This window comes from Nannospalax galili, unplaced genomic scaffold, assembly GCF_000622305.1.
Source record: "Nannospalax galili isolate Female #2095 unplaced genomic scaffold, S.galili_v1.0 scaffold513, whole genome shotgun sequence".
Lineage (NCBI taxonomy): Eukaryota > Metazoa > Chordata > Mammalia > Rodentia > Spalacidae > Nannospalax > Nannospalax galili.
In genome coordinates, this window is record NW_008334861.1 from 3,645,253 (window position 1) to 3,658,547 (window position 13,295).

The following is a 13,295-nucleotide window of genomic DNA, read 5'->3' on the forward strand; positions in this document are numbered from 1 at the left end:
AGGGAACAAACTCATGTGGGTGTCACTCCTAGTGCCTCAATGTCCATCTGGTGGAAGATTCGCGTCCTTGAAGTCTGGTCTCCACTTGAGGGAGCCCCAGGCTTTCCAGTCCGTGATGGGGATGATGAGCTGCTTTTGCCAGGCCAAGACTCCAAGGCCAATCAGTATGAGCATAACGAATGCTCGTAGGCGTGAGTTAACCAGCTCCAAGGGGCAGGAGCACAATGTGGAGACCAAGACCAAGAGGATGGTGGTCAGCGTGAGGAGCAGGCTTATGAATCTAAACAAAAAGTCCTTGGGACAGGTTCTGAGGTTGGTCATCATCTCCAGCTGGGTGGTTTGCTGTAGGGTTTCTAACTTGGATATTCTGCCCTTGAAAGTCTCCATTACGTCCTACAGGCAATAAACACATACACTCAGCAGAAGTCACAACAGAACTATGCTTATCTAATTTAGTTGCTAGGGGATGTGTAAGAAGCACTGTTAGTTTGAATATTTTAGGAGAGACATGGAGAGCTTCTAGGACATGCATAGCAGAGACAGACAGTTGCTGTGGAGGGCTGAGCTGGTTGGTCATAGTCCCTGTCCATTATTTCCTGAGACTGAGGACCTAGGTGGGACAGGGCTAACGAAGGACATGAGTTGGAGCTATGAGTGTGGAGGAGTTCTCAGAGGCTTTTCCTGCACCAGCAATGCAAGCATCCCAGGATCCCAGGGCTTGTCAGGCTCCACCCCTGATCTATGGGTCACAGGCTCTGGGCTCTGACCCAGTGATTGCCTGTGAAGGGTGAGAAGCACAGTGTCAAAATTCCAAAGCAGCTCAGCTGGATGATGGGGAGTTGGGCTCATGCAGACATACAGGGTGAAGAGCACTGGCTCCAAAGCAAAGGTGTGGGTTACCACTGTACTCTCAGGACAGACCCAGCTAGAGGATAGATCTGGGCTGCCTTGGTTTGAGGACATGCAAATAGTTTATCCCTACATCCTTCTCACTAGCCCCTTCTCCCTGAGGTCCTCACCCATATTTCCTTGGCTCTTTGATAGGACAAATAGGCCATTTTCTCTTCAGTGCAGGCCAGATATTGTTTGAGGTGGTAAATCTCATCCAGGTATCTCTGCAGGTGGTCAGTCACCTGTTCTTCCATCACCAATTGTCTTAGGAGCAAGAGAGAAAGTAACACACTCTATCTTACTCAGAGCTCATGGTAGCAGTGAGTGCTAGATTTGACTCCCCACCCCCCATCCCTCACTCCCCCTCAGGCACAACACTCACATTAGTCACACTCACACTCATAGATTTTATTTACAGTAAACTCTCTAGTAACAGTTTTACCCAAAATACCATAAACTAGAAGGTATAGAAATGAAAATCTAAACTACGTGTGTATGCTATCAAATTCCCAAAGATTTCCAGGAGCAGCATTTAGTATGCAGTAGTTACTCCATAAATGCATCTTTTTATTTATTATTTTTTTTTATTTTATGTGTATGAGTGTATTGCCTCCATGTGTGTAAATGCACCTGTGTCATGTAATGCCTGAGAAGGTCAGAAGAGGTCAGAGGATTTCCCCTAGAACTGGAGTTATGGACGGTTGTTAGCTGCTTTGTCAGTCCTGGGAACTGAACTCAGGTCCTCTGCAAGAGCAGTCATTGCTCTTAACTGCTGAGCCATCTCTCCAGCCCCAAATGCATCTTTATGATAGCGTTTGACCAGTCACAAAAGACCACCCTGCACACAGTTCCATTCATATGCAATGTCCACAGACACAGAGACAGATAAATGGGTGCCAGGGGCTGGGAGTCAGGGGGACAAGGACTGACTTATAAATAGGGTTTTTTCTCCAAGAATGATAAAAATGTACAATTAGATAGTGGTGATAGTTGATTAATTCTGAGTATACTAAAACCAACTAAAAATTGTATACTTTTGGGGGGAAAGATGGGAGCACATCCTGTAACCCAAGCTAACTTTGAATTTATGATCCCCTGTCTATGCCTCCTGAATGTGGGAATTACATGTGTGTGCCTCCAGGCCCAGCTGAAGTATACCCTTTTTTTTAATCTTTTTGAGACAGGGTCTCCCTGTAGCCCCAGCTGTCCTGGAACTCACTATGTAGACCAGGCTGGCCTCGAACTCACAAAGATCCGCCTGCCTCTGCCTCCCAAGTGCTGGGATTAAAGGCGTGTGCCACCATGTCTGGCTGAAGTATACTCTTTAAATAAGTGAAATTAGGGACTGGAGAGATGGCTCAGCGGTTAAGAGCACTAGCTGCTCTTGCAAAGGATCCTGGTTTGATTCCCAGCACCCACATGGCGACTAACAACCATCGGTAAGTACAGTTCCAGGGGATCTGACATCTTCTTCTGACCTCTGTGGGCATTGCACAACACAGGTGCACTTACATCCATTCAGGCAATACACTCATACACATAAAATAAAAATAATAAATAAAATATTTAAATAAGTGAAATTAATGGGATGTGAATTACATCTCAATAAAGTTATTAGTTAAATAAAAGCAAAAACTGGATTGTCGTAATGGTTGCACAATTCAGTAAGTTGAATGAAAACCATTCCAATGTAGGTTAAAATGGTGCATTTTATGAATGCAAATTATATCTCAGACAGATATAAGATTTTTATTTATTATTTTTATTTTATGTGTATGAGTGTATTGCCTGCATGTAGGTAAGCACACCCGTGTCATGCAATGCCCACGGAGGACAGAAGAGGCCGTCGGATCCCTGGAACTGGAGTTACAGACAAGACAGTTGTTAGCTGCCATGTGGGTGCTGGGATTCAAACCCGGGTCTTCTGCAAGAACAATCAGTGTTCTTAACCACTGAGCCATCTCTCCAGCCCCTCAACACAGATATTTTAAAAATGCATGATGGCTAACAACCGACCATAACTCCAGTTCTAGGGGAGCCAACAACCTCTTCTGATCTCCTTGGGCATTGCATGTATAGGTGCAGTTAAATACATGTAGGCAAAACATTCATACATGTAAAATAAAAATAAATAAGTAAATCAATCACTCAATCAATAAATAAAAACATGTAAGCTCAATGTGGTGGCGCACGCCTTTAATCTCAGCACTGGGGAGGCAGAGGCAGGCAGATCTCTGTGAGTTCAAGGCCAGCCTGGTCTACACAGTGAGTTCCAGGCCAGCCAGGGCTACAGAGTGAAACCCTGTCTAAAAATAACAACAACAAAGCATATAAATGGGGAGAGTATGAAAACATGCATGGAAGAGATAATCACCCCAGAGGGGCTAATGCAACCAGAAGGGGCTGGAGTAAGGGGTGTCAGGGGACTTCCTCTGAATCTTTTTTTTTAATATTTTATTTATTATTTTTATTTTATGTGTATGTATGTATTGCCTGCATGAAGGTAAGTGCACTCGTGTCATGCAGTGCCCATGAAGGACAGAAGAGGCTGTCAGATTCTCTGGAACTGGAGTTACCAACAGTTGTTAGCTGCCATGTGGGTGCTGGGATTCAAACCCAGGTCTTCTGCAAGAACAGTCAGTGTTCTTAACCGCTGAGCCATCTCTCCAGCCCCTGATTCTTATTTTGTCAGTGTGTGTAGTGCTGAGGATGGGACTTGGAGCCTTGCACATCCTAGGCAAGCACTTGACTGCTGAGCTACATCCCTAGCACATATAACTGAATCTTTTGAAGTTTTATTTCTGATCTCTGTGAGTTCTAGGCCAGCTGAGGCTACAAGGAGACTGTCTCAAAAAGACCCATATGGTAGCTAACATCTGCCCCTTAACTCCATTTCCAGAGGATCCATAGACCTCTTCTGGTCTCCTCAGGCATCAGACATATGGTGCACTTCCATACATGCAGGCAAAACACTCAAACACATTAAATAAATTGCTAAAATAAAAATAAATCTCTTTTTTTTAAGGTGGGTAAGGTGTCACACACTTGTAATCCCATTGCGGAGGTAATGACAGGTGGATCCCTGGGACTTGCTGGTCGGCTAGTTTAGCTTAATTAGGCGAGCTCCAGACGAATGAGAGACCCTGTCTCAAAAGACATGGTGGAAGGTCTGTTGTGGAGGATTAGCCTTTAATCCCAGCACTCAGGAGGCAGAGGCAGGTGGATCTCTGTGAGATCGAGACCAGCCTGGTCTGCATAGTGAGTTCCAGGCCCGCTGAAGCTACCAGGAGACCCTGTCTTGAAAAAAACAAAAACAAACAAGATGGCGGCGCTAAAGAGCTGGCTCAGTGGTTAAGGTAAGAGCACTTGCTGCTCTTCTAGAGGACTGGAATTGGTTCCCAGGACCCATGTTGGGTGACTCACAACCACCTTTAACTTTAGCTCCAGGGGATCTGATACCCTCTTCTGGCCTCCATAGGCACCCCCACACACATAGACACATAAATAAAAATAAATCTTTAAAAAAAGACAAGGTGGACCATGCCTGAGGAGGAGTGAAATGTGAGCTTGTCCTCTAGTCTCTACAAACACATGCATACACATGCATGCACATCCACAAATACTTGCATACACATGCACACGCACATAAAGAGAAAGACAGACAGACAATTGGCCACAAGAACATCTAAGATATTAACTATGTGCAAGTATGTAAAGTTGGCGAATAGGTTCTGCCTCAATGTATTTATAACCATGTGTGAATAAATTCATGAAGAAGATGTTAATAAATAATATTTCATAAGCATATTCTCCATCTCCCCTTCTTTCTGCCATACCCCTAGGCTCCTTCCCCTAGGAAGAGCATACTGGCCATCATGTGGGTGATTGCTATCTATGTCTTCCTTGGTCCCTCCGTCTAGATCCTACTATTAAAGATGCAAGTGGAGTACTCTGGAAAATGCTTTTTTAAATTTTTTTAAGCACTAGGGTCTCATGTAGCCACATCACCCAGGCTGTTCTCAAACTGGCTGTATAGTCAAGAATGGCCCTGAACTCATGAACCTCCTGTGTCCACTTCCTAATTTCTGGGATTACAGGCTTGTGCCACCAAGCTCAGCCTGGAAAATGCTCTTATGAAGACAAAATAATGACCATTCAACTCTACCATCCAAATATCACAAAGCTTTTAAGTCACTTTCTCAGTCAGACCTAGTGGTACAGGCCTGTAATCCCAGCTCTATAGAATGTTGAGGTAGGATGATCTCAAGTTGAATGCCTGCCTGGGCTACACAGAAAGGTCGTGGTGAGCCTGGTCAACTAAGCAAGACCCTGCATCCATTTTTTAAGTGAAAAAAGTGCTGGAGATACAACTCAGTAGTAAAGACTTGCCTAGTATGTCCTGGGTTCATGGGGGTTCATGTCCTGGGAGGTCCTGGGTTCAATCTGTAGTGTCATAAAACAAAGCAAAAGGAAACAAACATTATCCTGCTTAACCCAAATCATTTCTTTCAGTGGTACAGTCTTGGCAATCACTGAGAACTGGCTATTGACATGTTGAACTAGAACCTAATGGCCTTCGACTTGGAGCTGAAGTACAAGATTGAGAGCTGGATATAGAAGGGGTCAAGTAGCAGAGGCATGGTAGTTAGCCTGTCACCCTGAGCAAAGTACAAAGTCAAGCCATGGGGAATAGAGGAAAAGGTTAAAAAAGGAAAGTTCTCACAGTTGTGGACTCACCTAGGAGCCCAGACTAGGAAGATGGTGAAGAACATCAAACATAATTGGACAGTGAAACAAGAAAGAGAGGCATAGTTAATTGACTAGGAAGGATGCCAGGCGGGAGCTGAGGCAGGTGAGTGAAGGGGAGGAGCAAGCAGAGTGGAAGTTGGAAAGCTGAAGGTTAAGAGTGAAGTGGGTGGCCAGGGAATCAGGGCAGAGAATAGAAACAATTCTTCAGAAACCCGTCTGGGGAGAGGAACCATGTTTATCCAGCGAGAGAATCCAATAAAGAGTATAGATGGCAGGCATATGAAAGACAGTGGATGCCTAATATCTCCGGAGAAGGCCATGTGGTGTCACATGCCTCTGATCTCAACACTTGGGAGGCGGAGACAGGAGAATGGTGAGTTGGAAGACAGCCTACACTATATAATGAGGAGTGTCTCAAAGCAAGCAAAGAAATAGACAAATCTTTAAGGAGCCTGACAGTCTTGGAAAACAGAAAGTGCTGTTGTTACCCAAGGTCAGAGAGACATTCTGAGGCGATGAGGGGAGGGTTGTTGGCCCTTACTGTCCAACTATGATGTCAAAGAGATGGAAAGTGAAGATCACAGTTTAGGGGAGAGCACAAGGTCAAGTGAGTAGGTTTGGAGAAAGTGCTTCAGGACTGATTGTGGAGTCATTTCACTATTGGATAGTGTCTCCGACATTTACTTGGACAAGTCACCGATGTCATTTGTGCTTGAATAACAACAAGGAACAGTATCATTAACCTTCTAGGTTGAAATGAGATGGTACATGAAAAGCAATGGTTATGCTGATTGGCAGATAAAAATCTTACTAAATGACAACTGTCCTAGTCTGTTTCTTCATTGCTGTGACAAAATACTCTGACCAATACCAACTTGAGAGAGGAAAGGGTTTATTTAGCTTACATCTCCCAGGTTACAGTTCATCAGGGAGCCCAAGGTAGGAACTCAGGACAGGAACCTGGAGGCAAGAGCTGGACATGGAGGAACGCTGCTTACTGGCTTGCCCCCCGGCCCCTGCTCAGCCTGCTTTCTTATGCTACACAGGCCCACCTGCCCAGGGGTGGCACCACCCACAGTGGGCTGGGCCTTCCACATCACACAACAATCAAGAAGATGCCCTCAGACATGGGCCACAGGCCAGTCCAATAGAGGCAATCCCCCAATTGAGGTTCCCTCAACCCAGGTGTGTCAAGTTGACACTAAAGCTATCCAGCACAACAACCGTCATGATTATCATTATTATTACTATGTGGCAAGGTCAAAGAGGGAAGTGTGTTAATAAAGACTAAGGAGCAAATAACACAGGAATGAGAGACTCCAAAAGTTTTGACAAGGATAGTGGCAGGTGAAGTCAAGGCTTGACAATGTCAGCGATGAGGAATATCACAGAGGTACAGCAAGGTCACAGTCGTGACTATGAGGCAACTGACCAGAACGAAGTAAAGGTCAAGGCCACTGGGGCCTGAGAGTCCAAAGTATCAGACATCATTTTTGCAAGTTCAGCCCCACCTAGCTCTGGACAATAATCCTCAGGCTAATATGCTACTTCTACTTAACCACAAAGAGGTTTCATATCCACTGACAGCAGATTCAGCAAGCCCACTTCCTTGGTTCTCCTCCTCTCTGATGACAGTCTCAGATGTTCCAATCACCAGCTGCTGCCTACTGTGCTTCCTTTGCAAGATCCAGAATCTCGTTATCCCAAACTCCCAACACTTCCAGGCAACATGAGGCAGAATTAGCTGCAGAACGTGTCTGACTGAGGCATTCTCACATGTAAAGGTCAGATAAAGTAGGAGAATCCAGCAAAAGAGAATGAGAATAAAACCAGGGGATTACAGAAAGAGAATAATTTCTAAAACATCAGAGATGAAAGCCAATAAAATTACATTCCGAACATCACAGCAAAACCACTAAACCCCAAGGAGACCCGCTAAACTCCCCCAAAGAGCCAGAGGAAAACACAATTGATTATGTTCAAAGCTGCAGCATGAAGACAGCAGCAGCCTTTCTGACAGAACAAACGAAGCCAGGATGAATTATTTTTAAAATCTATAATATTTCAAATAAATGCTAACCTAGAATTCTATGCCCAGCAAAAATATCCCTTATCAATAAAATAAGGGTCAGTATCATTAGTGGGTAAAGGCACTTGCTGCCAAGCCTGATGCCCTGAGTTTGATCCCCAGGAACCACCTGGTGGAAGCGTAGAACTGACTCCAGAAAGTTGTGCTCTGACTTCCATATATATGTTGTGTCACATGTACGTCCACACACACATACACATGTGCATACACACATACACGCAGAATAAAGAAATGTAATAATTTTTGTTTTTAATTTTAAAATATTTATTATTTTTATTTTATGTATATGAGTGTATTGCCAGCATGTATGTAAGTGCACCCATGACATGCAATGCCCATGGAGGTCAAAAAAGGGCATCAGATTCCCCTAGAACTGAAGTTACAGATGGTTGTTAGCTACCAGGTGGGTGCTAGGAATCGAACATGGATCCTCTGCCAAGAGTAGTCAGTGCTGTCAAGCACTTAGCCATCTCTCCAGTCCCATGTAATAATTTTTTTAAAAAAAAGAAATAGAATGTGAGCTGGGTGTGCCGGCATACACGTGTAATCTCAGCACTTGGGAGGCAAGGCAGAAGTAGTAGGAATTTAAGACAAGCCTAGGTTACATAGCAAGTTCGAGGCCAGCCTGGGTCACTTGAGGCCCTGTCTCAAAAAGTATAAAAGAAAACAGAAAAAGAACAAGGCAGAATGGCATGTAAGAGGCAGTAAAGAAAAAGTGACTGGATATTTAACATTGTAGTGCTGTTCTTTAAAGATTAGATATGAAGATTCGTGGAGTAAGGTGACCGTTTAGGAATATCTTCTGCATGGCTCCATGAATGAATGAGAAGTCAAGGTGACAAAGGCCAGAATGTATTCTGAAGAGAGAGATGAAGAGCATAAGGAATCATGAGTGGTGACAGGACAGCTGTAGATGAGGGAAAAGCAGAATAGCTGTGCAGCAAAAAGAAAGAAACATCCTGAAGCTCTACCCAGCCTCAAAGCAAGTCAGGCCCTGGTGGCAGCTGATCACCTGTCCTAGACACAGGACAATTTCACAATTCTTCTAAGTCTTAAATCCAGTTGGGAGGATTTGGTGTGACAATGCCTCTTCCTGCATGACTGACCGATAGTGAAGAAAAAAATCTATTTTGTCACTCCCCAAATCTTGGAGGGTTATAGCCAGGTGCCATCTTGAGAGTGGGGCTATTGTTTGAGACTGAGCTATTCTGGGGATCTGAAAACCAAGAACAGTTTCACTTCAGGTAGTCTAGGGATACTGTGTCATGTGTGTCTGGATGGGAGACCTGGGAAGAAGGAGCCATGAAGAGGGGAAGGATTGGTCTAGGACACAGAAGTACAGTAAGGGGCTTGGGCTGGGAAAGGTACAGTGCTGTGTAGCCTCACCTTCTGTGGTGGGGAATGAGCACCATTGCCTGAGGATTACTGTGGAGAACATAACCACATCTTGGCCTCTGGAGCTGCCTCCTTGCCTCTTGTGCTTTGCTGTCGGGGGTCTGAGAGGTCTGAGGCCAAGTCCCATGCATTACTTGGTTGCAGCACCCTCCTCCCTCCCACAGGTGGTTTACTGCTGGCAGGATTTGAAAGTGCTGAAATCAGCAGTCAGAGTGTTGGGTTCCTTTGGTTCATCCTACTAATGCAGATCTCAGTGCTCGTTTGCTTCCCCAATCAAATGCAATCGGGAGATGCTTCTCAGCTTAGATATTTGCCACCCCTGGGTGCACAAACTTGGGGGCCTCTGGAGCAAGTGGGAACCTGCCTAGCCCACAGGACACAAAATGCAGTAGGCAGCAGCTCTTGGTTCACAAAGAAAGGAAGCTTCTGAACGTGAATACAGCCCTGAAGCTCACGACTGAGCCTGGAGTGACCTAGCACTGACCCCACGTAGATCATCAGCCTGAACTTTTTCTTCTCTCACAGTGGCACTGGGGATTAAGCTTTCAAAAGAACGTTGCTAAAACCCCCCCAAATAAAACCAGAAGAGATATCTTATCTGAACAGATATACAAATAACAACTTGAAAATATAAGAAATATTAAAAAGCAGGGTGAAAATGATATCTAAAATTTCACAGCTCAATGACAGAATCAAAAAAATATTGAAATGATTGAAATGCCAGACGACAAATTCAGAAGCCAACTTTTATTTATTTATTTTTTTTTAGGCAGGGTCTCACCATCTCAGGCTGGCCTCAAATTCATGATCCTCCTACGTTAGTCTCCCAAGCACTGTGATTACAAGCATATGCAATCATGCTCAGCAAGTTTAGTTTTAAAAATGATCAGTTGTGGGGCTAGAGAGATGGCTCAGTTGCTAAGAGCACTGGCTGCTCTTACAGAAGATTGGGTTTGGTTCCCAGCACCCACATGGCGGCTAACAGTGGTCTGTAATTCCAGTTCCAGGAGAATTCAGTGCCCTCTTCTAACCTCTGAGGACATTGCACAACACGGTGCACTTTCATATATGCAGGCAATACACTCATACACATATAAAATAATAAATAAAATATTTTTAAAAAGAATAGTTGGGATGGATGTGGTAGTGTGCACCTTTAATCTCAGTACTTAGGAGGCAGAGGCAGGCAGATCTCTGTGAGATCAAGGCCAGCCTGGTCTACACAGTGAGTTCCAGGCCACCTGGGGCTACAGGGAGACCCAGTCTCAAAAAGACCCCCCAAAAAATCCAAATGTGGGGAAAGATATTGACATCAAGTACAGGAGACATTTAGAACCCCAAATAAACAACACCAGAAAATGACCATGCATATCATATTATAGTTGAAATGCTAAGACTATAGAGCAAAGAAACAATATTTTAAAATGCAAGAGGAAAAAAAAGGTGCAGTACAGCAGCTCACTTACAAAGGCAAACTCATAAGAACAGCATCAGACCTTTCAGCAGAAATCCTAGAAGTCAAGAAAATGTGGAATGACATATTTCAAGCCCTGACAGTATATAACTGTTAGCCAAGATTACTATATTCAGCAATTATCTTTAAAATGAATGGAGAAAGAAAGATCTAAGATAAGCACAAACGAAAGCAATCCATGACCCCTAAGCCAGCACTGCAGAATATACTTAAAGGAATCGTGCACACGAGGGAAAAAAGTCACAAAACACAAGAGCTCAGCGAAGAATTAAACTTCATGAGAGGAATCTATGAACACATGAGAAGGAGAGAATCAAGTATGTCCAACTCAGTCAACCAGCAAATTTCTAAGACAGACAAGGCAGAAAGAAATGAACAAACAGAGCCTACAGAGACGGCTCGGCGGTTAAGAGCACTGGCTGCTTTTGCAGAGGACCCGGGTTCAGTTCCCAGCACCCACAGGGTGGCTAACAACCCTTCATAAATCCAGTTACAGGAGATCCAACACCCTCTTCTGACCTCTGTGGGCATTGCACGACATGGGTGGACTTATACAGATGCAGGCAATACATTCATACACATACAATAGAAATAATAAATAAAATACTTTAAATTAAAAAAAAAAAGAAATGAGGGGCTGGAGAGGTGGCTTAGTGGCCAAGAACACTGGCTGTTCTTGCAGAAGACGTGGGTTTGAATCCCAGCACTCACATGGCAGCTAACAACTGTCTGTAACTCCAGTTCCAGGGGCCCTGACAGCCTCTTCTGTCTTCTGTGGGCATTGCACTACACGGGTGCACTTACCTACATGCAGGTATAATGCTCATAAAGAAAAAATAATAAATAAAATATTTTTAAAAAAAGAAATGAGCCAACAGTGCTAGAACCAAGCAGGAAAGTGACCCAAAACATTACAGCAACCAGGACCTACTTTCCCTTGCATTTCAGAACTCTGTCATCTGAGTCTAATGCTTGCTGCTGTCTTGAAAGCAGAGCAACTGTGATTACCAGCACAAGGCTGGGCCCACAAACATTTCCTTGTGGAAGTATGGAGGGCTTACAAGCTGTACAAGGCCACACAAAAGGCCGAATACAAGGAAGGTGGAGCATGAGCTCCTCCCCTTCCTGTGGACAGAGAAGCAACTAACAATTGCTGGGGGTGGGAGAGACTCTTCTTTGGTGGTGCATGTTCCTGTAGGTAACCAACCCCTCACCCATGCTCATATAAGTAAGCCCAGCTGAACACACTGGTTCACCAAACTAGATTTGGTGGAACTGTTTCTTTGGACTGTCATTGGTGCTGTATCTGGAGGAGGTAAATAGATGTTTTCTCATGTGTCCTAAGGGAACAGGGACATGACAAAACTAAAGATGGGTTTGGAAAGAGCAGTTCCATTCCATTGTCCCTGCTATAGATAGACTTGAGGCTGCTCTATCTGGCTTACAAGCCATTAGAGGCTCTTGGTTATCAGCAGCTGAGGTTCCCACAGACCAGAAGACAACAAAAGGACAGGCCCTGCTGAGGGGAATGAGCATAAGAGAGGCAATGCTTGAGTCCTCGCTCACCGGGTTGGGCAGGGCTGTGTCCACCGGAGAGTGAAGAAAGAGATTGATTCAGCGGGGGCCTTGGGACCAGCATGGGGCTTTAGTGGCTTTGCTGAGCCCCACTGTCGGATATGATCTTTTTGAGGTGAGAGAGGCTTTGGCAGCTCTGAGTCATTTAGACTGGCATTTATACAAGGTTCATAAATTGCTAAAGCAATCTAGAGGGACTAAGAAAAGAAAAGGTAGAAAAAAGGGGGCCTATTTGGGTCACTAAAAAGCAAATGTGCCAAGATTTATATTAAGCCAGAGTTCTTAAGAAAAAACAGGGATAAATCCAATTGCAGTGCTTGTGAGCCTCTGGAAGGTTTAAAGTCTGACGTTCAATGAAGGGTTACATAAGAGCAGCATAGGCAAAAAGATTAAGCTTTCCCCAGGGGCAGACAAATCCCCCTCTCCTAGTAACCTGTGTACATTTCTCTCCTGCAAGAAAGTATGCTGAGGGTGGAGATTGTTCACCAAGCCTAGGGCCTGTTTCAGCAACGAGATATGGTCAATAGAGAGGTGGTGACAGGCTGGAGCCTATCAGACCAAGGAACCTATGGAGATGTGTCAGCTACAAAGTACAGCTCTGCTCCCGGTTGGCCCTGGACTGATTAGAGTAGCTCTACCCAGTCTTGCTCAGCCCCTCAGGGGTGAGGAAATACACAGCAGCTGTGATGGTTAACACATTGTCATCTTGACAGGATCTGGAATCACCTAGAAGACAAGTCTCTGGTTATGGCTGTGAAGGATTGTCTAGATTAGGTTCATCAAGAAAGAAAGACCCACCTTAAGTGTGGATTGCATCATTCCATGGGCGGGATCCTGCACTGCACAAACAGAATTGGGAAGACCTGACAAGATGGCTCAGCAGGTAAAGGTGCTTGCCACCAAGTCTAACCACTTGAGTTCAATCTCCAAGGCCCACAGGGTTTTTCCAAAAGTTGTCCTCTGACCTCCACTGTGGACCATGGCACATGTGCCTCCCCACCACACACACACACACACACACACACACACACACACACACACACTGGATTTCATGTACTTTGTCTTATATGTTAAGGCCTATCAAGTCAAGTTAGTGTCTCCAGATGTCCCCCCGTGTGAGGT

At 44.6% G+C, this 13,295-nt stretch overlaps 1 protein-coding gene across 1 annotated transcript in view; it reads right to left on the minus strand.

Moving 5' to 3' along the window:
- Nucleotides 1–36: 36 nt before the first annotated feature.
- Nucleotides 37–13,295, minus strand: part of Tex28 (testis expressed 28) — a 23,326-nt gene continuing 10,067 nt past the window's right edge. Inside the window, exons 2-3 of the mRNA XM_008829580.1 lie at nt 1,020–1,155; nt 37–393 (exon numbers count right to left, since the gene is read on the minus strand). Of these exons, the coding sequence (XP_008827802.1) occupies nt 37–393; nt 1,020–1,155 (493 nt within the window). The remainder of the gene's footprint in view (nt 394–1,019; nt 1,156–13,295) is intronic.